Below are 23,592 nucleotides of genomic sequence, written 5' to 3'. Positions count from 1 at the left end.
CCCCTGCGCTGGCAGGCGGATTCTTAACCACTGTGCCACCAGGGAAGTCCCTACATTTTATTTTATTATTATTATTATTATTTTTTTTTTTTTTTTTTTTTTTTGCGGTACGCGGGCCTCTCACTGTTGTGGCCTCTCTCGTTACGGAGCACAGGCTCCGGACGCGCAGGCCCAGCAGTCATGGCTCATGGGCCCAGCCGCTCCGCGGCATGTGGGATCCTCCCGGACCGGGGCATGAACCCGTGTCCCCTGCATCGGCAGGCGGACCCACAACCACTGTGCCACCAGGGAAGCCCCATTTTATTTTTCATTGAAGTAGAGTTGACTCTTTTTCATTCTTAACATTCAGTACTATTCCAAGGCATGTGGGCCCATGTGTTTATCCATTCCCTGTATGAAGGACGTTTGAGTTTCATTTAGTTTTTGGCAATTATGGAGAAAGCTGCTATAAAAATTATGTACATGTTTTTGTGTGAACATAAGTTTTCAGGTCTCCTGAATAAGTAGCTAAGAGTGAGCTTACTGGGTTTTACGATAAGTATATGCTTAATTTTTTTTTTTTTTGCCATCAGCAGATAATTCTGCTATAAGACCTTCTATCTTAACATCTTTTCTATCCTAAAAAAAAAAAAATTCCCTGGAGGTCCAGTGATTAGGACTCCGCGCTTCCAATGCAGGGGGCATGGGTTCGATCCCTGGTCAGGGAACTAAGATCCCACAAGCCGTGTGGCGTGGCCAAAAAAACCCAAACACCCAAAACCCAACCTTCCTTGACTCCACTTCCCTCTCCTTCTATTATCACCTCTCTCTGTTCCCTTTGTAGCAAAACTTCTCTAAAAATTTTTCCCTACCTGAGGTCTCTGCTTCATCTCCCATTGTTTAGTCAAGGTCATCTATGGTAGCCAAACCTCAGTCCTTATGTTTCTGCATTTCTCAGCAGCATTAGACACTCTGAACACTGCCTCTTCTTCCTCCTTCTTTCTTTTCCTGTGTTCTTTTTAAAAAAAATTTTATTGGAGTATAGTTGATTTACAATGTGTTAGTTTCAGGTATACACCTTAGTGATTCAGTTATACATACACATATATTCATTCTTTTTCAGATTCTTTCCCCATATAGTTTATTACAGAATATTGAGTAGAGTTCCCTGTGCTATACAGTAGGTCCTTGTTGGTTATCTATTTTATATATAGTAGTGTGTGTATGTTAGTCCCAAGCTCCTAATTTATCCCTCCTCACCATGTTTCCCTTTTGGTAACCATAAATTTGTTTTCGCAATCTGTGAGTCTGTTTCTGTTTTGTAAGTAAGTTCATTTGTATCATTTTTTAAAAATTAGATTCCACATATGAATGATATCATATGATAATTGTCTTTCTCTGTCTGACTTGCTTCACTTAGTATTGATAATCTCTAGGTCCATCCTCCTCCTTTTTTCTTTTTTTATTGAGTGAAAGATTCTTTAAATTCTATAGTGCTTTACAATTTTCAAAAGTTTCACACAAGTGATTTCATATAGTCCCATAATAACCCTTTTTCCCCCCTACCCCTATCATGTCCCTGCCCCCTTCCCTCTCCCCACTGGTAGCCACTAGTTTGTTATCTATGTCTGTGAATCTGCTTCTCTTTTATTATATTTGCTAGTTTGTTGTACTTTTCAGACTCCACATATAAGTGATATCATACAGTATTTGTCTTTGTCTGACTTATTTCACTTAGCATAATGCCCTCCAAGTTATCCAGGTTGCAGCAAATGGCAAAATTTCATTCCTCTTTATGGCTGAGTAGTATTCTGTTGTATATATACACCACGTCTTCTTTATCCATTCATCTGCTGATGGAAACGTAGATTGCTTCCATATCTTGACACTGCCTCCTTTTTTTAATTTTTATTTTTTTTATTTAATAATTGTTTTTTGGCTGCGTTGGGTCTTCATTGCAGTGCGTGGGCTTCTTATTGCTGTGGCTTCTCTTGTTGCAGAGCACTGGCTCTAGGCGTGTGTGCTTCAGTAGTTGCAGCACACAGGCTCAGTAGTTGTGGCTCACGGGCTTAGTTGCTCCGCGGCATGTGGGACCTTCCAGGACCAGGGATTGAACCCGTGTCCCTTGCATTGGCAGGTGGATTCTTAACCACTGCACGCCAGGGAAGCCCAACACTGCCTCCTTCTTGAAGCACTTTCCTTCTTGGCTTCCTGGACACCCAACTCTCCTGGTTTTTCTCCTACATGTGTGATCACTCCTACTCAGTCTCCTTTGCTGCGTCTTCTTGCTTTATCTGAATTCTGATGGAGGGCCTTGGGACTTGGTCCTCAGATGTCTTCGCCTCTCCATCTTCTCTCCTCTCCTAACTGAGTTCATTCAGTCACATGGCTTCAAATACTACGTCTACTCCAATGATTCCCAAATCTAGGTTTCCAGGCCCAAATTCTTCCGTGATTGCCATATCTTCCAACTTTCAACTCCACAGCTCCACTTGAGTGTCAAACAGACATCTTTGGTGTGTCCAAACCCAGAAATCCTCCTCAACAATCCCACTCTTCCCCACGTCTTCCCTCTGTAAATTAGTGGCACCACCAATTACCCAGTTGCTTAGCCTACAAATCTAGGAGCAAGGATTATTATTTTTTATTTAGGTGTAGTTGACTTACAATCTTGTGTTAGCTTCAGTGTACAGCAAAGTGATTCAGTTATACATGTATATGTATATAGAGAGATTCTTTTTCAGATGATTTTTCCTTACAGGTTATTACAAAATATTGAGTATACTTCCCTATGCTATACAGTAGGTCCTTGCTGGTTATCTATTTTATATATAGTAGTGTGTATATGTTAACCCCAACTCCTAATTTAACCCTCCCCGCCTTTCCCCTTCGACAACTGTATATTTGTTTTTCTATATCTGTGGGTCTATTCCTGCTTTGTAAATAGGTTCATTTGTATCACTTTTTTAGATTCCACATATAAGTGATATCATATGATATTTGTCTTTCTCTGTCTGGCTTACTTCGTTTAGTATGAAAATCTAACCCTTTATTATTATTAAGGGAAGATTAGCTTCATTAAAATTTTTTCTTTAAACTTGTAATTTTTAAATCGTTTCAGACTTACAGAAAAGGTGCAAAGAATAGTACAGAGTTCCCATATATCCTTCACCCAGTTTTCACCAACGTCAACTTACATAACCATAGTACAATTATTTGTCAGGAAATTAACAAGGGTATAATACCATTAACCAATGGTACAGACCTCATTTGAATCTCAACAATTTTCCACTAATGTTCTTTTTACGGTTTAGAATCTAATCCAGGATCCCACGTTGCATTTAGCTGTCTCCTTAATTTCCTCTAGGAATTATTTTTAACGTCCCTCTTTTCCATACACTCTAATTCCACTTCTATAGTAACTGAGTGAGATCTACCTTCACAATAGATCCTGAATCTTACCACTCCTTTCCACCTCACTGTTATTGTAAAGGGGCAGGACCCTATGGGGTCTTCCCAGAACAGACCCCCTCTCCATGTCCTCCGCCTGCCTCCTGTGTGTAAAAAACTTTAGCCAAAGAATAAATTTCATCAGAAAAATGAAAAAAAATGCAGAAGCAAAGAAAAGCAGTCAAACAGGACAAAATAATAATTGTTTAGTCATTAAACAAAGTTAAGGACCTTTAGTTCCTCCTCAAGGACTCTTGATAATATTTTGAGTCATCTCCTTTGAGATGTTTTGCAGATACCAAAACCCCCACCAGGTGGAAGAAGTTAACTACATGATAACCAGACTGTAGCCATGACATAAGCTGCTTAATCTTCCACTATTCCGAGAACTGGCCTCAAAGAAATGGGAACAAACTGACTCTGGAACTGAAGATTAACTGTACTTAAAACAATCAAGATGATGCCGATCAGACCACTGCATGATCAATTTCAAGATAATTGTCAAAGCTGACTGTGGTGTTCTGCATGTAACCCCCTCCCTCTGCCTATACATCCCTGAAACTCCCCTTTAAAAGCTCTTGTGGGGTTTCCCTGGTGGCGGCACAGTGGTTAAGAATCTGCCTGCCAATGCAGGGGACACGGGTTCGAGCTCTGGTCCAGAAAGATCCCACATGCCGTGGAGCAGCTAAGCCCGTGCGCCACAACTACTGAGCCTGTGCTCTAGAGCCTGTGAGCCACAATTACTGAAGCCCACGCGCCTAGAGCCCATGCTCTGCAACAAGAAAAGCCACCGCAATGAGAAGCCTGTGCACCACAATGAAGAGTAGCCCTGGACTTCCTTGGTGGCACAGTGGTTGAGAGTCTGCCTGCCAATGCAGGGGACGCAGATTCGTGCCCCAGTCGGGGAAGATCCCACATGTCGCGGAGTGGCTGGCCCCGTGAGCCATGACCGCTGAGCCTGTGCGTCTGGACCCTGTGGTCCGCAACGGGAGAGGCCACAACAGTGAGAGGTCCGTGTACCGCAAAAAAAAAAAAAAAAGAGTAGCCCCCACTCTCCACAATTAAAGAAAAAGCAGTGAAGAACCAACGCAGCCAAAAATTAATTAATTAATTAATTTTTTAAAAAAAGCTATTGTGGGACTACCCTTGTGGTCCAGTGGTTAAGGCTCTGCTCTTCCACTGCAGGGAGCATGGATTTGATCCCTGGTCGGGAAACTAAGATCCTGCATGCCACGCGGTGCAGCTAAAATAAATAAAATAATAAAATCTCTTGTGCCCTGATAGGCAGTGGTGAGTTGGTTCTTTGGGACATGAGTCCACCTTCTCCCCAGGTTGTTGGCCTCCTAAATAAAGCAACCTTTCCTTTCCTACCAGCACTTGTCCCTGGAGTATTGACTTTCCAGCAGCAAGTAGCTGAACCTGAGTTTGGTAACACTACCATCTTAGTCCAAGCCACCATCTCTTCCCTGGGAATTGTAGCCTCCTAAGCATTTGCCTGTTCCCCTTCAGCCTCTTCCTTTCAATTTTTCTGTCCACAGCCATTGACGTGATCTTTTAAGAATGCAAATTATATTCTGTCCATCTCCTGATCAAAACCCTTTAGTGACTTCCTATTGCTTTTCAAAAAAAATCTGCCCTCTCCCCCATGTAACACTTTATTCAGGCAAAGATCAGCAATGGCTGCTACAACCATGAGGTGAGAGATGAGGTGGTCGGGGAACAGTGGCAAAGTCTCTCTGCTTAGATTACCAAGGAGAAAATGTACTTTTACAAGGAGAGATCTATCAGTTAGCCCCTTGATCAGGTGGTCAAACTCAGCATCATAATAGTGGGGCTATCTGACATTATTGCACCTCCAGAGGTGATGCAATATGAAGTCCGCAGTATCACCAGGGAAACATTCTTGCCAAAAATGCTGAACGTTAGTCTATTCAAACCTCAGACTCAATTTCCATGTTATAGGCAAAACAGAGGTTTTGGAACACACTAAACACCATGAGGAAACAATCAGACAAATCCAGAATGTGGGCTATTCTACTGGAAACTGGTCTGAACTCTGGGGAAAAACCAACAACATATGGGAAAAAAAGTGTGTGGGGGTGTGCATGTGTGTGTGTGTCTGTATTCTATATTAAAAGAGAATAAAGAGACATGACAACCAAATACAATGCATGAAACTTGATTGGCTCCTGGTTCAGATTAAAACAAAATACTAGTGGGTCAATTGGGAAAATCTGAATAGGGACTGGATAAACTTTCTAAGAGGTGAAACTAGTTCTGTGGTTATGTAGAAGAATGCCTTTTTCTTGGGAGATGCATGGTGAAGTATTTAGAGGTGCAGTGCCGCAGCAATTTACTTTCCAGTGGTACAGAAAAAAAAACATTATTAAGGCAGGTTTAGCTTTATTTTCTTTAGATTTTTTATTTTGAAATAATTTTGGAATTATGGAAAACGTCAAAAACATAGTTCAGAGAGTTCTCATATACATACATAAAGCAAATATGTCAAAATATTTTAAACATATTAGTCACTTAAATGTTGTAATAATTTCTGTATTAGTAAACAGCCAATTGCATCTATCAAAAAAACTTAAAATATTTACTTCTTACAGATCTACAGGGCCCTAAATAACATGGCCACCAGTTCTCTGCTCTCTTGGCCAACCACCTAGGATTCCTGCCATCCTTCCTAAATCAGGGCCTTTGCACTTGCTGTTAATCCCGCCCTGATCTCCTTTCCATCGGGCCTCTGTTCAAACATCACCTCTTCAGAAGAGCCTTCCATTATCATCCTTTCTAAAATAGCTCCTCTTTCGCTGCCCAACGCCCTACTCTCCCCTATTTTTCTTTATTGTGCTGGCCACTATACGAAATTAAATTTATATTTTTAAATGCCTATATGTCTCCCTCAGTACAATGCAAGCTCCAAAAAGGAAAAGACTTTGCTTTAGTCACGTGCTACATCCCAGAGTCCAAACACGGCCGAGCACACATTAGTCGCTCGATGACTAGTTACTTATTTAATAGGTTAGGCAATCACATCGTTCACAGAGGGATTCTTTGCCAAGCGGCGGAAGGGTAAAGTGCCCTACATGACGATACACGCATGCGCACAAGATCCGGGAAGTGTGTTAGGGGAAAGGGGTGGAGCATAGAGAGGAGTCTCGCGGACAGAGGCTGTTGGATCCCAGAGCGCGAGGTGGAAGAAGACGGCTTGGGGCGAAGCGCGCGTGCGCACTGTGACCAGCTTGCCGCGGCAAAGGCGTCTAAGGTGCCGGAAGGCTGGGGGGGGGGGGGGGTAGTGGTCTTGCGCGTGCGCAGTGCCCGCGGCGGCCCCAGGCTCCCCGTATGTGAGTTGTGGTGGACTCGCGCAGCGCGTGCGCAGTGCGAACGGCGGAGGGATTTGAGGCTGGTTCCTCCCCGTGCCCTGTCGCGAGCCGAAGCCGCGCGGGCTCGTGAGCAGCGGCCTGGAGCGCGCGGTAGGCGAGCGATAGAGACTGAGGGACGCGGACGCCGCCACAGTCGAAGCCAGAGCAGGAGTATCTGCTACTGAGGGTCCGCCGCAGCCGCCGCGAGTCCCCGGACCGTCGCTAGGCCGAGGAGGGCGCCGCGCGGCGGGTGAGTGTGACTTAGTGGCCTTACCGGGTGCGGGGCCGCTACCCACAAGCCCCTGCGGTGTGCCTCAGTCCCTTCCCCGCGGCCGGGTCCCCTTCCCGCGCCACTGCCATAGCACCTTTTTGCACCCCTTATCCAGAGTTCTCTGGTCACTTAGGCCCTTTTCCCATAGTCGCCCTCCTCTTCAGCGGTCACTTCCCCACAGGCCCTTGCGGTGTGTTGCCTTTTTTTCCTTGCCTCCACCGACCCTTACCCATAATTCATTTCGCCTGTGGGGCCCACATTTATTCCTCACAACTCCCTGGCTTGAGGTTTGCTACTTTTGATCCCCTTCCTTGATCGGAGACTTCCTGCGACCCTCGCCCCATAACCTGTTATCCAAGGTATGGGACCACCAGCCGCCACTGCCTTGGACCTCCTTTCTCAGGATCCTTGATGCCCCCACAAGCCCCCAGGGACCCTCAGCCCCGCAGTTCCTTGCTCAGGACTCTGAGACTTCACTACTCAGAAACCCTTTTTCAGTCTTTGTTTCCGTTATCGGCTTCAGTCCTCCCTCCAAAACCTGCTTTCTCATTCAGATTTATTCCTTTCTCTTGTGGCTTAGGAGCACTCTGTGCCCCTACAGAACTTGTTCTGATACTGAGATTTTGCCCCTATTTCCCTCTTTTCTTGGAAGTCAAGGGATTATAGGGGCCTTATCTCTCCCAGCCCACCCTCATATAATGTGGTCCTGCTTCTGCTCTCAGACTTGGCAAGATGACGCAGTTCCTGCCACCCAACCTTCTGGCTCTCTTTGCTCCCCGTGACCCCATCCCATACCTGCCACCCCTGGAGAAACTGCCACATGAAAAACACCACAATCAACCTTACTGTGGCATTGCGCCATACATCCGAGAGTTTGAGGTGAGTTCACTCAGCAGACTTGGGCTGGGATGGGTTCTGGGGTCTGTGGGGCTGGATTGGGGAGTCCAGTCTCTGGCCAGTTTTCCAGCTGTGTGATTTAGGCAGGTGACTTTTATGCTCAGTTTCCCTGTCTTGATTGGGATGGATAATGCATCCCTTGTTGGTTTTTGTGGAAGTTCCGTAACTACCAGTTGAGAATTCAGGCTCTCGAGTTAGGTAGACCTTGGCACACCATTTAGCATCTGTGTGACCTTGGGCAAGTGGTGCATCCTCTTAGTGCTTTGATCGCTTCATCTATAGCAAGGGGATATTAGTATCTTCGCTGTAATATTGACGGAGAATTAACTGGAAATTTTATGTCATGGAGTTTGATCCTAAGCAGTCAGCAAATGTCAATGTTTATTATTATATTTATCATTTTTGTCACAGGGTGATATTTGTAAAGGGTTAGCACCAGGTGATGGGCTGCTTAAGACTGTGGGCTTGAGAATTTCAGGATAAACACGAATAAACGACTTGTGCTCTTGGGCCTCAGTTTTTTCATTTGTGAAATTGGGATAACAACTTCCACCTCTTAAGGTGTATCAGAGAACACCTGAGAAATGCTGCCAGAAATCAGAAGAAGAAAGTTCTGGCATCGAGTGGAAAAGGGGAGATGGAGGAAGTTGCAGAGCAGAAGTTAGTCGCGCGGTGACAGAAGATCGGCTCTTTAGTGGGATTGCCACCCTCATTGAACTGGTGCTTGGAAAATGTTGTTCGCCAGTTACACTAATTTAATGGCTACAGGCCAGTGGCAGACATGGGTTATGTGCCAGTTACTATTTGATGAAAGCTTGCTGAGGCCTTCAGGAACTGCTCTGGCCCTCAGAGGGTGTTCAGTTGTTTACCTCTGAGCACTGCGCTGTCAGCTCCTTTTGCTTCAGGCCTGGTCCCGATTCCTGTTTATGATTGAGGACAAATATGCTGCAGGTTGACTTTCTTGATAAATACGAGAGAGTTTCTTTCATTTTTCTAGTATTTTTAGAGAAAGACTACAAAGTAAAAAATCAAAAATTTTTTGTTAAGTTCAATGGGCATAAAACTCCTCTGTCAGATCGCTGTAGAAGTTTCTGAATACCAGTTCCTGGCTTCTCTACTCCTCTTGTCACAGACCAGTAACAGTTCACAGATAGCATTGGTCCATGGATCGTGCTTTGATCTGCTCCCTGGAACTGTCCATGTTTGTTTGTGCGTGCGTGTGTGTAAACACGCAGGGGAGCGTGGCCAAGATATTTATTATTTCCTGGCTGGGTGTCTCTTGCTGTTTTCCCCTGTCCCTCCCACCCTGTCACCTCTTCTTGTTCCCAGGACCCTCGAGATGCCCCTCCTCCGACTCGAGCAGAAACTCGGGAGGAGCGCATGGAGAGGAAGGTATGTAGTGTCTGCCTTCTGGCCCCACGTCCTTTTTTGCCTCTTTCTTCAGGATGTTCCCTGACATCAGGGCACTTCTGTCTGTATTCAGTTGTCTACCTTTCTCCTGACAGAGACGGGAAAAGATTGAGCGGCGACAGCAGGAAGTCGAGACAGAGCTAAAAATGTGTAAGTCTCTCCTTCCTCCTTTCATCTCTCGTTCAAGCACTCCTGTGTTTCTCTCCGCCAGTCCACCCCAGGACTTTAATTTGGGAAAGCGGGTTGTCAGTTCACTCTATTAACCCCACCGTTTGCCATGCACTGTATTTGGTTTAGGCATTTAAGCAGGGGAGTGTGGAGTAAGGGTGGGCAGGAAAGGAGCCTGGTACCTTGGGCTGCGTCCTGTAGGGGCCTGCACTTGGAGGCGCTCCCACAGCCCAGCCAGGTCTCACAGGGCAAGGCAGTGAGGTCCTGGCTAGTGAGGCAGTTCTGGCTGCACCTTAGCTCCCTGATCCTCGGACTGCTGATGTTTCATCCCTTCCAAGTACAGGAGGAATTGGAGTTTGGGATAGGGACCTTGTAGCCATTGACCAGACTTCACAAGAGGGTCGCATATCAGTCTCCAATGGCCCTTTCTTGTTAGGGCGAGGGCTTTGTAGTTAGGACTTGGGTTTTCCTCCTATACTTGTGCGTCTATGGTGAATCACTTCACTCAGAACCTTATTCCCTGGAGTGGCCCATTCCTCAAGGAGCTTATGCAAATGCTTCACAACTGAATACCTGGGCATCTAAATGAGAGCTATCTAAGCCCTCACTCTCACTGCCTTCCTGTCTTTTCTTGGATGCCTCAAAAGCATCTCAAACTCAGTGTCCAAACCACAATCAGGATTTCCTCTCCCCAACAACCTGGTCTTTGGATGTTTCCTTTGCTGGAACCTGGTCATCCAGCTTTGCAAATCATGACCTCAGTCATGACCACCCAGTTTGCTTTTAACAACTTTTTCTTGCTATTTCCCCAGCTTGTCACCAAAACCTATCCCTGGCACAAATCTGAGCCCTCTTTCTGTGTCCACCACCCAGGGCCCCTCTAGCCTGGACACGCAGTCTAATGTCTAATGGGGTTTACCTGCACCTCTGTCCCCACCAGGTTCTGGAGGGCTTTTTTTGTTTTTTTTTTTAATCTGTGCTGCACAGCCTGTGGGATCTTAGTTCCCTGACCAGGAATCGGACTCGCACCCTCTGCATTGGAAGTGCAAAGTCTTCACCACTGGACTGCCAGGGAAGTTCCCTCTGTGGGGCTTTTTAAAATACAACTCTGATTGTACCTTTCTCTGCTGACACCCTTTTGGTGGGGGAGGGCGCACTGCGCGACCTGCAGAATCCTAGTTCCCTAACCAGGGATTGAACCCGGGCCCTCGGCAGTGAAAGCGCAGAGTCCTAACCTCTGGACCTCCAGGGAATTCCCACACAGCCTCCTTTTGCTTTCAGCAAAAAGACCGGAGTCCCTTCCCTGCCCACTGGGGATGCATTCTGCCCATGCTCCCCTCCTGCTCCAGCCAGCACGGGCCTCTTCCTTCCCAGATGCTCTCCTGTCACCGGGTCTTTGCCTGGGCTCTTCCCTCAGTCTCACATGATACTTGGTTTATATGGAGCTGCTCTTCGTATCTCTGTCAGCGTCACTCCTCAAGGAAGCCTTTCGTGACTTCCTTGCTCTGGTCCGAGTCCCCATGTACATTGAAAGCTCTGAGTCCTGCTGCAGGTTGGTCACTTCAGTCTGCAGGAAGGATTCACTGGTGAATATCTATCTTACATTGGTTCATAGTTGCTCCAGGAAGGCAGGGTTTGGATGGAATTTGCTCACCATTGTGGCCCCAGCTCCTGTAGGACCTGGCTCACAGAACTGTTGGCAGCAGGTAACTTGGGGAACCTTTCAGCTCTGCTGCTGGGGCACACACCTTGTAGTCTGACCCACGTGAGTTGTTTGTTTGTTTTAATCTTTACTGGAGTATAATTGCTTTACAATGTTGTGTTAGTTTCTGTTGTAGAACAAAGTGAATCAATTATAAGTATACATATATCCCCGTATCCTCTCCCTCTTGAACCTCCCTCCCACCCTCCCTGTCCCACCCCTCTAGGTGGTCACAAAGCACCGAGCTGATCTCCCTGTGCTGTGCAGCAGCTTCCCACTAGCCATCCATTTTACATTTGGTAGTGTGTATATGTCCATGCCACTCTCTCAGTTTGTCCCAGCTGCCCCTTCCCCGCCCCCCCGGCCCGTGTCCTCAAGTCCGTTCTCTACGTCTGCATCTTTATTCCTGCCCTGCCGCTAGGTTCATCAATACGGTTTTTTCTTAGATTCCGTGTATGTGCGTTAGCATACGCTCTTTGTTTTTCTCTTTCTGACTTACTTCACTTTGTATGACAGGCTCTAGGTCCATCCACCTCATTACAAATAACTCAGTTTTGTTCCTTTTTATGGCTGAGTAATATTCCATTGTATATATGTGCCGCATCTTCTTTATCTGTTCATCTCTGACCCACATGAGTTTTAACCCCACCTCTGCCACTTACAGCTGTGTGGCCTTGGATAAGTCACTTCTCCTGTTGGAAATTGTTTTTCACACTTTAAAACGGGGATCCTGGCATGTTAAACAATACTGAGAATGCAGCCAGTCAAATTCAGAATGTGGGAAATTGTATAGGACAAACATGTGATCCAGTTTCTTTAACAAATGTTAAAAGGGTGGCAGGGGGCAGGGAGTGAACCAAATGGATTAAACAGCCAAAAGCCACCTCAACCAAATGGTAAGTGTGGAGCTTGTTTGGATCCTGATTTAAATGCGCCAACTGTAAAAATCCAGTTTTGAAACAGTCAAGGACATTTGAACACTGGGTCTTAGTGAAGTTAAGGAATTAACGTTGACCTTTTTAAGTCATAATAGCAGTACCGTTGTTACTTTTTTTTTTTTTTTTTTTAAGTCTTTATTAGCAACTACAGTGGTATATCCGGGGTTTGACTTAAAATCCTGGTGGGGTTAGAGATGTAACAAGTGTAGCCATGTGGTGATAGTTGAAGCTGGTTCAGAGGGGTTCGTTACACTGTTCTCTATTTCCTTAAGTGTTTGAACTTCCCCGTGAAAGAAAAGGAAAAGGAAAGGATGGGTCAAGTATAGTAGGTTTTCTCTGCCCCTGAGAGCCTCCATCCCCAAGTACAGAAACTTGCTGTGCCTTGTCACAGTTAACAGCTACCATTCAAGGGGGCCTTGCTCCTTGCTGAACACTTGATGTATAGAATATGTCATGATCTTGACTTACAGCTTCCAAGTGCAGCAGGAGCTATTACTCCCGCTTTTAAGACAGAAGATGGCGGTTTGTGGAGGCCGGGTATGTTTAGCAAGAGCAAGAGTTCTGAGATACTTTCTTCACCATCTCAAAGCCTAATGAGTTTTCTCAGCTCCACAGTCTAGTCCTTTGAGCCCCTGCTCTGGGCTGCTACCTACATAATCCCTTTAACCAAGGATTTCCCAAGGGCGGAGTTGCCAGCGGAGTGGAGTGGAGTGAGGGTGTGTGCCTGTTGACTGGTGAACTGCTCATCAACTTCAGTTCATTGTCACCCTCTTTTAGCTCAGATACGTGGGTACTATTGGCTCAGCTGCACTAGCTTTTACCTTTGGTCACACTCCTGGGCCTCTTGGTTAAGCAGAAACTATAGAGACTCGTTTGGTGTGCCCAGGGTGGTTTCCCCTTTTGTCTGCCGGACTCCTCCGGGCTGCCCATCAGGGAGCTCAGCGCTCTGCGGTCTGGCCTTCGTCCACTCCCCCAGGCAGTGATCGGGGTCGCACTGCACTGCTCCTGCTGTACCTGTTAGACCACCTGCTGCCTGGTGGTGTGAGGTTTATTTCCTGTTAAATACAACTTCAGGTCAAGTGTTATCTCAGTGAGGCCTTTCCTGACCTTCCCATTAAAATTCTTCTCCCCATCTGCTATTACCGGATAGAACTAGATGGTTGCCTTATTTACCTTGTTTACCTTCAGCCTCCCTCCAGTAACAGATGAGCTCCAAGAAGGCAGGCATCTTTTTTGTCTTTGTTGAGTCCCCAGCATCTATGGGAGTTTCAGGCACAAAGTGCTTAATAGATATCTGTTGGGTGAATGGATGCAGATTGAGACATTTGGGCACAGAAAATTACAACCCAAAGGGATGAGGTTTGGTGAGGAAGTGAGGGGCAGGCACAAAGATGGACTTGTTTTCAAAGGCTACCATCAGTTTCCAGGTAGTCATTCCCTTAAATTTGAGTTCAGTCTTCCGTTTTCCAAAAAATTCCCTAAAGTCATCCTGAACTTAGTTTATGTCTGCAGCCAGCCTCTCTCATGAGAAACAGATTTGTGACCTTTAATTCTCTGGCTTCTCTGAGAAGCTAACACGCAGGGTTCAGCCTGGGGCCTGGGCTGTGAGGTCAGGCTGGGGTGTAAAGCTGAGCTTGGCCTCTGCTGTCTGACACTTCTCCTCTTCCGTGCCTCAGGGGTTGGTTGTATTTCCATTTGCAAAATGATGCTAAATAAGTCTCAGCCTCCAGCAGTGTCTGAGCCTAATTATGTGTTCAGTAAATTATTAATGTTATTTCTTTTCTCACATTCTCATAGAATATGACAAGTCCTTCAGAAAGTAGCACTGTATTGTAGAAGAACCGCCTCCACTGGCAATGGGCAGGGTGCCTTTGGGGCCCTGGCAGGAGTCAAGAGCCATTGTGTGTGCTGAGGCCACCATACTTGGTGAAAAAGACTTCTTTCTTCCCAGGCCTGACCCATCAGAATCACCTATGGAGTTGGTTTTGTAATAAGAGTCTGGTTTCTGTCTGTGGATATGATTATTCCTCAGTGGTCTGGCGGTAGTAAGGCTGGGAGTAAGAATCTGACCCGCCTCTTGTGAGCTCCAGCGCCAGCCGTGGGTTCCTCCCTGAGGCCACAGGGCATAGGGCAGAAAGCAGGGCTTGGCCTCTGCTAGGCTTCCATTCCCAGTCTTAGGGTTGCTTGATCTCAGGTTTCCCCTGGGGCTGCAGTTCCAGGCCCTGCCTGTGGGTGGCACTGCGGCCCTGCAGGTGAGAGAGGAAGCTCAGTACCTGGAGGGATCAGGCTGCTTCTCCAGAGATGCCTCTTTGAGCTTAGTTACACCTGGGAGGGACCTGGGCCTCAGGATACATACGTCTGAAGTGGCAGTTAGGCTGGCCTCCGTCCTGTCAGCTTGAAGTCAGTCTTACCCCCTCCCTTCGTCAGCCTAAATCAGCCACTTAGATGAAGGCTGCTGTGCTTCGGAGAAACCAGGGCTCAGAGGGACATGCCCAAGGTGGCCAGGTGACCAAAAGTTCTGGGTCTCTGCCCGTCGGTCTGTTTCTGCCTTGCTCTACGATACTGTTGGCACCTTCTACTTAGAAATTCTTTTTTTTCCTGCACAGGGGACCCTCACAATGATCCCAATGCTCAGGGTGATGCCTTCAAGACTCTCTTTGTGGCTAGAGTGGTGAGTCCCCAGCTCCCAATCCCTGGAGCCCCAGAGGAGTCTGGAACCCTGGACTGCTGAGAGCTTGGGTGTGGGTAGTAGACTAGGTCCCGGGGATGTTCTGAGGGCTTCTCCCACTTAACTTCATTTCTGTCTACTTGTAGAACTATGACACGACAGAATCCAAGCTCCGGAGAGAGTTTGAGGTGTACGGACCCATCAAAAGAGTGAGTGGACTGGGGCACGGGGAGTTTGAGTTGGACGTGTGTGGAGGGAGGGAGGAGGCTGGCTCCCAGCCCTGAGGGTGCATTGCCTCATTTCTGGCTTCGGAGTCCATGGCCTGGGTTTCTATCCTGACTGCGGTTCCATGCGGTAGACTTGGGACAGCAGAAGGACAGCAAAGAGGTAGTGACTACTTGCTGCTGATTTAGAGCACAGGTCGGCAAACTACAAAGTTGGGTTTTGTAAATAAAGTTTTGTTGGTATCCAGCCAGGCCCATTTGTTTACTGTTGTTTGCGGCTGCTATTGCCGTAAGGCGGAGTTGGGAGTCGGTCGGGCAGAAAGAGACCGTATGGCCCTCACAGCTGGAAATACCTGCTGTCTTCTCTATACCTTTACAGAAAATGTATGTTGATTCTTGTTTTAGAACAAGACTTCATGTTTAACTGACATTTCTTCATTTAATTTAAATGTTCTGGGCTGTAGCAAGGGCTTAAGGTCATTGTGCGCATAAACTGCGAAGCCCAGGGCCATTAGAGCAGCAGTCACTCTGGGTCCTTGAAGGGACGGAGAGAGGGTCTGAGGTGTCTGTCGCTGGCATCACCCAGCCCAGGGCCTGGCATACGGGCTGTGTGATTGACAGGGTGGGATTTCTGTGTGTCAGAGCTGACCTCTGCCCCCCAGATACATATGGTCTACAGTAAGCGGTCAGGAAAGCCCCGGGGCTATGCCTTCATCGAGTACGAACATGAGCGAGACATGCATTGTGAGTACCTCCCACCTGTGCCCTGCCTTCTGACCCTCTCTATTCTCTGCTGCCCCAGCCCCTTCCCGTCGTCTGTCCCTGCCCCCCTCCCTGCCAAACCTGACATTAGCAATGTCTCTCTCCTCCTCCCTCTGTTTCTGATATATCTTTTTTTTTTTTATATACGTGTTTTTTTAAAAACAAAAACCAAAATCCCCCACAACGTGTGTGTGTGTGTGAACCCGGGGAGGTAAGTGTCACACGTTGAACCTCAGGGGCAAGGAGGGAGCCGGGCGGCGGCTGGGGCTAGCGGGAGGTGGGGGGAGGGGTCGGAGTTTCGGGGAGCCTCTCCCCGTTCCCCCCCCCCCGGAGTTGGGGGCGGCCAGGTTAGAATGAGGACTGGCCTTTGAACCTGCCCTCTCTTCCCCCAGCTCAGCTGGGGCTGGGCCACCCGACCCTCCGCCTCCCCACCCCGGCCCCCGCCCTGCTCCTCAGCGGGCAGTGGGCTGGTTGGCGTGTTCAGCGCCTGCCCCCACATCTCCAGAGCCCCCTTTGAGGCCGCGGCGGCGTCCACGTGGGCAGGGATGGGTGGGTGGGGGCGGGCAGGGCTGCGGCGTGTCCAGGGGCCGCCGTATTAATTGACTGTTCTTATTGTCACTGCAGCCACCACGCAGCTGGCTTGCAGCTGATGCTTACGCTCCCCTTACAACACCTCAGTGTATGGTTGGTATAAGGGTTTGTATCATGGGTAAGATCATTCAGCACCGCACACCAGCCCAGCTTAGCCAGGCAGCTCAGGAGCAGCGAGGCATCCCTCCTCCCATCCCCAGGCGCCCCCCTCAGCCTCCCCGCACCCAGAGCCCTTTCCTCGTTTGGGTGCCCTTGGTCCCATCGGCCCCCCATCCACCTGCTCTCCAGTAATCCTGCTGATCCCAGGAGGGGAGAGATGAACCCCAATGGGAAAGGCAGTTGGGCTCGACCCAGCCCCCTGACTTACCTGGCTTCATGATGTCAGTGGCAAGGTGGCGGGAATACTGAAGACGGGATGCACAGGGACCAGGGCTCTATGTGGAACCCTTCAGCCCTCCGCTCCCTGCCCCTGCGCGGGGCTGTCACTGTGGTGGCCCTGGAGAATTGTTTTGCTTGCTAGATTCGGGGTGCTCTGCCCCCTTCCTGTCTGCCTTATCATGGTTGAGGCCTCCCGAGAGGCCGTGGAGCCCAGCGGCCCAGCTGCTCTCTGGAGTGCATGGGATTGGGGACTGGGGTGCGGGAGGGTTCGAGTGACAGGCCGTAAGCAGCAGAAGGTGGTGTAGATTTTCCTGAAGACCCTTCCACTGTCTAGAGACCTAAGAGAGGGAGAGAGAGTGAAGCCTAGAAAAACACACGTCACATGTTTTCTCTGCTGTTACTCCCGGGTTGGGCCTCTTCTGGGGTTTGGGACACAACCAGAGCAGGGTTCCTTCGCTTGACGGTGTTCCCAGCCCTTAACTTCCTTCCCCTACCACCCTCCTCTGGGTTCAGGGGCCAAGCGGCCCCTCCCCCTCGGATCATGGGCAGCACTCCATCTCCTGGACCCCCAAGGCTGTCCCCTTGGGTGCCAGCCTTTGGGCTGAAGCAGGTGGTGGGAGGGAGTGTGGAGTTCGAGGTGGAGAAGTCATTCCACGTGCTGAGAGAGGGTGGGCGTGTGCCTAGTTCAGCATGGACTTTACTGGGGAAAGGTGAAGGTAGACAGGTTTGCCAAGGCCTCCCTAGCCTTCTCTTTAAAATCAAAAAAGATAGTCCCACGGCTTTCCAGCTCCCAGACTTGATGTTAACCCTTGTCTCCCCCTCTTTCAAGGCCTCCGTGAGGTTTCTTTGGGGTCCACCACTTCCTCTGCCTGTCTCCAGGTGGTGCAGGAGATGTGGTTCCTCTCCCCCTCCATGGCTCCCTAGAATCCCTTCCCTGTAGCTTTAGCTGACCCCGTGGTGGTGGGTGTGGGGTCTGTGCGCGTGCTCAGGTAAGCTTGGGGGCTCCAGGTAAGCGGTCCCGTGTCCCCCCCCGGGAAGCCCGCCTCCTCGCCAGGCCCCCAGGAGTTGCCGAGCCCCCCCCATCCCGCTCGGTTTGGACACCCGCAAGGCCGGCATCGGTAAATGGCACCTTTTTCTCTTCCTCTGGTTGTTATTTGGGGGGGAGAGGGCTGGGGCGGGGCCGGGTATTGTGGCTGGTTGAGGACGACCCCCTAGGCCAGGGCTGGGGGTGGGAAATAGGGACTTTTTTGGCCTTCCCGACAGCCCCACGTGAGACAGGCCGGGGATCAGGCCTGTCCTTTGCTGTGCCCTGCCCGAGCGCAGGACGTGCCTCTCCCCGCATCTCCCCCTCTACTCCTCACCCTTCCCGAGAGGCTCAGGCTGGGCTTGGCCTCCCGGCGTGTGTTGAGCTGGGGGTGTGGAGTGAGATGGGACAGGGGCTGGGGTTGGGTGGCTGTCATCTCAGGTAAGGCAGGAATTTTCAGTAGCACCGCACATCTCCCGTGCCTCCCTCCACTTGCCCTCTCCCCCGCCTGCTGTAGGGGCCCCTCCAGGCCCCCCGGGAGCACCATAACCCGCCCTTCTGCTCCCTGCCATCTCCTAAAGATTTCTCCCACCCCCTTCTGGTTCATTTTCTGTTCTGATGTCTGTTCCCCCCACGCTCACCCTCCCCCCAAAAAAAACACAGAAAAAGGAAACCGGTGTGAACTGGGGTGCAGAGCGGCCCGGCTGGGCCTCCTCCCCCAGCATGATGTTTTAGGGTGCATGCCTGGGGTTGTGGAGGAACCCTCCCCCACAGCAGAGTCCAGCCTTGAGTTAACCTCCAGTTTCTTTGCAGCGACTTTGGCCACCTTGGCGGGAGGGGGCTGCTCTGTCGAGTGGGAGTAGGAATGGCCTGGGAGCCCAGGGGGGTGGTTAGGGTCAGGATGGTGCCTGGGAGTGGTCTCGCCCCCCCAATGGTGATTGGGGGTTGGTAAGGAAGCAGGTGCCGAGATGGAGCAGGCCCCTCCTGGTTTGCGAGAGGGTTGGTCTGGCTGTCGGTTGCCTGGCTGTCTGGTGGGCATGTGTGTCTGTGTGTGCGCGTGTGTAAGTGTGTGGATGGGGACACGGCCGGGGGGTGGGGATGCCACAGAGCTGTGCTTTAGCCTGACTAGAGGACCCTCTGGGGACTCCTCCCCCTTCCCCTCCCCCTCCCCACATCTGTTGCAGCCGCTTACAAGCACGCAGACGGCAAGAAGATTGATGGCAGGAGAGTCCTTGTGGACGTGGAGAGGGGCCGCACGGTGAAGGGCTGGAGGCCCCGGCGGCTAGGTGAGCACATCCTGCACAGGCTGGGCTCGGTGTCCTGCTGGCTGCTTTCTCACCTCTCTTTTCTGTACCCTCTGCTGCTTTCTGTCTTCTCTTCCTCTCCCAGCTGCTCACATGCTCTCTCCCTCTCTCTAGCTCAGCCTTTCTCGTCACCATCTTTCTCCTGGTCTGGTTTCTTACTCTGGGTTACTAGTTAGGAGCAAGAGTACTGTGGTTGAGAAGCCAGTCTGGGATCAGATTCCAGCTTACGTACTTCCTGGCTGGTGGATCTTCCCTTCCTCCTGCCTCATTTTCCTCATCCTGGAAAGTGGGAATAAGGGCAAGAGTTAGTGAGCTCAGCATCTCAGATAGCCAGCTTGGCAAGCGGCGTACGGTCGGGCTTGTGAAAGTCACTCTCTCGTCCACTTACCCTTTGCTCCTGCTCGTTCGTTCATTCATTCATTGATTCAGCAAACGCCAGTTTGGTCACCAGCTGTGTACCAGGCTTCTAGGCAAGAGCAAGACATACATAGATGGTCTCTGCCCTCAGAGCCTCCTGCATTCCGTCCCCCCCACTCTCTGTCTCTAACTTGTCAGTCGCCATCTCAGTCAAGGTCAGTTTGGTAGCAAGCACCAGAAATACATTTGAGCTTCCTAAAGCATAAAGGGGACTTGTTGATACAGAATCCCAGTATCTTGGAGCCCAGAGACAGGCGATGCCTGTGGGCCTCAAGAGGACCTGGAAGCCGAACCTGAACGGTCAGGAGCCGGCTTTGGCATCTCTGCAGCTTGCTTCTGCCTTGTTCGCTGTTCGTGTGGACTGTTCCCTTCTGTGTCTCTCCGCACTGGCCCAGTGTGGCATTCCACAGCCCAGTCCTTGATGAGTCTCTCTACGTTTTGGGGCGGGTGGATCTAAGTGGCTCAGCATTGGACCTGGACCTGGGGCTGAGGTCCTGCCATCCAAACATGGCTATTGAGGGCCAACTCCTATGAGGGTGAGTGACACAGTTGTCAGAGAAAATGATCTTCCCTGTGCAGACACCCCCGGTGGCTCCAGGACCCTCTGCTCTTATTTCTGCCTCCCAGCCCGCTGTCGTGGTGCTTGACTTGCCTTTGTCGAGTAGAGCACACACTCAGCCTGCTGAGTCTCTGAGCTTAACAGATGGGTTCTTATCTCACTCTCTGGTTTCTCTGGGGTGGAGTGAGTCCTTCAGAGTCTGCTATTTCCAACTTTCTGATGGTGACACCTGGTGCATCTTGACCCAGCGCATTGCTACATGCAAAAAACATTTAACCCAAACAGAAGTGTTATGAAACTATCTTTTCTACAGGCAGTGTATACTAGTATTTTATATTCTGTTGCTTTATTATTATTATTTTTAATATATTGGTTGCTACCAATCACATTTAATGATGTGATCCATTGCTGGGTTGTGACCTGAAAATTGAAAACACTAGTCTCTTCTGCCCCATACCTGTGATATTCCAGAAGCCTGGTCGGTTGCTTGTCCCTATTTGAATGTCTTTGATATCCAGGCCGCCTCTTTTCCTTTTTCACCCTCGTTGCTGAAAGTCATTCCTTATATGGAACCCCAGCCCACCTCACTGAAGCTTCCTTCCAGGCAGTGTGGGGCAGAAGCATGCGTGAGAGGGCAGCTTCCTGGATCTCAGCTCTGCCCTTCCTTGCAGAGTCACCCCGGGCAGGTGGCTTTATCTGAGATTGTTTCCCCGTCTGAAGAAGGAGACCGTCCACTACTCCTTATAGCTGTTCAGTCATTTGACTGCTTGCTGCACATACGATATTATATCCTGGATGCTGTACCACGTACAGTTACAGGGAGCAGAGCCAGACATCGTCCTGACTTTGATGGTGCGTTACAGGCTGGTGGGAGAGGCAGCTGTTAACTCACACATGTCCATGTAAAATCGGAAATTCCACCTGAAGTTCTGAGAAGGAAATGTATGTGAGTCGTGGAGAACAGCTTCATCTGGTAGGTCAGGGCAGGCTTGCTGAGGAAGCGTTGTTTGGGTTAATGTGCGAAGGGGTAAGTAGCAGTTAACTAGACGAGGGAAATGAGATTCCAGGTAAAGAGGTGAATGATCCCCAAAACTGGGGCAGGAAGGCAATGGAGACCATGAGGAGATCTAGGACGTGGAGAGCCAGGGCGCCTTGCTCTAAAGGCAGGAAGGAGCCAGCCATCCGACGGACGTTGCTTTAGGCTGTGGGGAGCCATTAGTGGCTTTGGAGCAGATCACGTTTTCAGTTAGACCATTGCCGTGCCTGAGGGTGAGGGTGAGGATGACTGCAAGACAGGATTTGCCAGGAGGCTGTGCGCGTCTGTAGTGGTGAAGATGGTGAGCTTTGGAGTCAATTACGGGAGCTCCCAGCTCGCGCTGTGGAAGTCCTCTGATCTCTGAAGAGTGTGCGTGTTGTGTTAGAGAAGTGCGGCAGAAGGTCCTCACGGCACCTGGCCCCGTAGGCGCCGGCAGAGGTGCTTGGTGGCCTTTGCCGCGCCCCTTGCTGCCCCTCGCTCGCCCTGCTGTGGGCCCCGCCCGGACTAACCCGCCGTGGTCTGCCCCCGCCCCCAGGAGGTGGCCTAGGCGGAACCCGGAGAGGTGGCGCTGACGTCAACATCCGGCACTCCGGCCGGGACGACACCTCCCGCTACGATGAGAGGTGAGATTGGGCAGCCGGTGTCCTGGGACGGGGGCGGTCAGTGGGGGAGCCCTGCCGCAAACCTCTGCCCACCTCATCCAGGCCCGGCCCCTCCCCGCTTCCCCACAGGGACCGGGACCGGGACCGCGAGCGGGAGCGCAGGGAGCGGAGCCGCGAGCGAGACAAGGAGCGAGAACGACGACGCTCCCGCTCTCGGGACCGGCGGCGGCGCTCGCGGAGTCGTGACAAGGAGGAGCGGCGGCGCTCCAGGGAGCGGAGCAAGGACAAGGACCGGGATCGGAAGCGGCGCAGCAGCCGGAGCCGTGAGCGGGCGCGGCGGGAGCGGGAACGCAAGGAGGAGCTGCGAGGCAGCGGAGGTGGCGGCGACATGGCAGAGCCTTCCGAGGCCGGCGACGCGCCTCCTGATGATGGGCCCCCCGGGGAGCTGGGTCCCGACGGCCCCGATGGCCCAGAGGAGAAAGGCCGGGATCGGGATCGGGAGCGCCGTCGGAGCCACCGGAGCGACCGGGAGCGGCGCCGGGACCGCGATCGCGAGCGCGATCGGGAGCACAAGCGAGGGGAGCGGGGTGGTGAACGGGGCAGGGATGAGGCTCGAGGTGGGGCGGGTGGCGGTGGGCAGGACAACGGGCTGGAGGGCCTGGGCAGCGACGGCCGAGACATGTACATGGAGTCCGAGGGAGGTGACGGGTACCTTGCTCCAGAGAACGGGTATTTGATGGAGGCTGCGCCAGAGTGAAGAGAGCCTCCCACCGGTTGATTGGACGTGTTCCTACCCTCCCTGTTGCTGTCATCCTCTCCCCAAACCTTCTTGGTCACCACTTAAGTTTGCCAGCCAAGGGTAGGAGTCTCCTTATTTGTTCTGGTGTCTTGGATTTAAAAATAAAATTAATTTCTTGTTGATAATGGGCATTTGGTTTTTTCACTGCTCTTACTTTCTTACCCAGAAGAGGGTCACCTTCTGCCTTTTGATAGCCCTGCTTTGGTTGGTTTTCACTTGAGCTTTATGACCTAAGGCTGCGGCTAGCCCCGGTACACCAGAGCTGTTTCAGATGGGGTAAGGAAGCCCTCCCTAAGGGTCCTTGATCCCTTTGTATCTTTCCTTTTTTACGTCTCTCCCACGCATTCCTCGTGCGGCTGTTCATACCCCTGTCTTGGTGCGGGGATGGGGCTTAGGCATTAGAATACTCAGTGGAAGCTACAGCTGTGTGTGAAAGGGAAGCTGTTAGTCTGAGTTGGAGAGCAGGAAGAAGGGTGAGGAAATGAAACATGAGAGCAATGTATAAAAGACAAAACATTCTGTAATACCATATACAGAAATAAACTCAAAATGGATTAAAGACCTAAAGGTAAGACCGGATACTATAAAACTCCTAGAGGAAAACATAGAACACACTTTGCCATAAATTGCATTGAAATATTTTGGTTCTGACTCCTAGAGTAATAGAAACGAAAGCAAGAATGAACAATTGGAACCTAATGAAAAGCTTTTACACAGCAAAGGAAAGAAACAAAATGAAAAGACAACCTATGGAATGGGAAAAAATATTTGCAAATGATGTGACTGACAAGGGATTAATTTCCAAAATATACAAACAGCTCATACAGCTCAATATAAAAAATACAAACCCAGTCAAAAATGGGCAGAAGATCAAAATAGACATTTCTCCAAAGAAGACTGAGATGGCCAACAGACCGGTAAAGATGCTCAACATCACATTGCTAATTTAGAGAAATGCAAGTCAACCACAATGAGAGATCACCTCACACCAGTCAGAATGGCCATCACCAAAAGTCTACAAATAAATGCTGGAGAGGGTGTGGAG

At 50.0% G+C, this 23,592-nt stretch overlaps 1 protein-coding gene across 4 annotated transcripts; it reads left to right on the top strand.

Moving 5' to 3' along the window:
* Positions 1-6,836: 6,836 nt before the first annotated feature.
* Positions 6,837-22,672, top strand: SNRNP70 (small nuclear ribonucleoprotein U1 subunit 70). Of its 4 annotated transcripts, none has more exons than XM_060132221.1 (10): positions 6,837-7,047; positions 7,791-7,947; positions 9,295-9,357; positions 9,471-9,525; positions 14,790-14,854; positions 14,998-15,060; positions 15,738-15,819; positions 19,015-19,116; positions 21,682-21,769; positions 21,878-22,672. In XM_060132221.1, exons 2-10 carry the CDS (start codon positions 7,801-7,803, stop codon positions 22,503-22,505), a joined length of 1,293 nt encoding a protein of 430 aa, XP_059988204.1. In that variant the 5' UTR covers positions 6,837-7,047; positions 7,791-7,800; the 3' UTR covers positions 22,506-22,672. The 4 variants fall into 4 exon arrangements, with proteins under 4 accessions (XP_059988204.1, XP_059988203.1, XP_059988205.1 ...); XM_060132220.1 differs by having other exon boundaries at positions 6,840-7,047; positions 21,851-22,672; XM_060132222.1 differs by lacking the exons at positions 6,837-7,047; positions 7,791-7,947 and adding an exon at positions 13,981-14,109 and having other exon boundaries at positions 9,312-9,357; positions 21,851-22,672.
* Positions 22,673-23,592: the final 920 nt, after the last annotated feature.

Source organism: Lagenorhynchus albirostris, chromosome 19, assembly GCF_949774975.1.
Source record: "Lagenorhynchus albirostris chromosome 19, mLagAlb1.1, whole genome shotgun sequence".
NCBI lineage: Eukaryota > Metazoa > Chordata > Mammalia > Artiodactyla > Delphinidae > Lagenorhynchus > Lagenorhynchus albirostris.
Note: the sequence above shows the minus strand (reverse complement) of the source record. Positions and strands in the feature narration are given on the sequence as shown.

Bases quoted from the DNA above. Each gene is read 5' to 3' on its own strand.
- SNRNP70 (XM_060132220.1), top strand. From the start codon at position 7,801: ATGACGCAGTTCCTGCCACCCAACCTTCTGGCTCTCTTTGCTCCCCGT. The intron at 7,948-9,294 runs GTGAGTTCACTC...TCTTGTTCCCAG, and splicing joins CATACATCCGAGAGTTTGAG to GACCCTCGAGATGCCCCTCC. The intron at 15,820-19,014 runs GTGAGTACCTCC...CATCTGTTGCAG, and splicing joins ACATGAGCGAGACATGCATT to CCGCTTACAAGCACGCAGAC.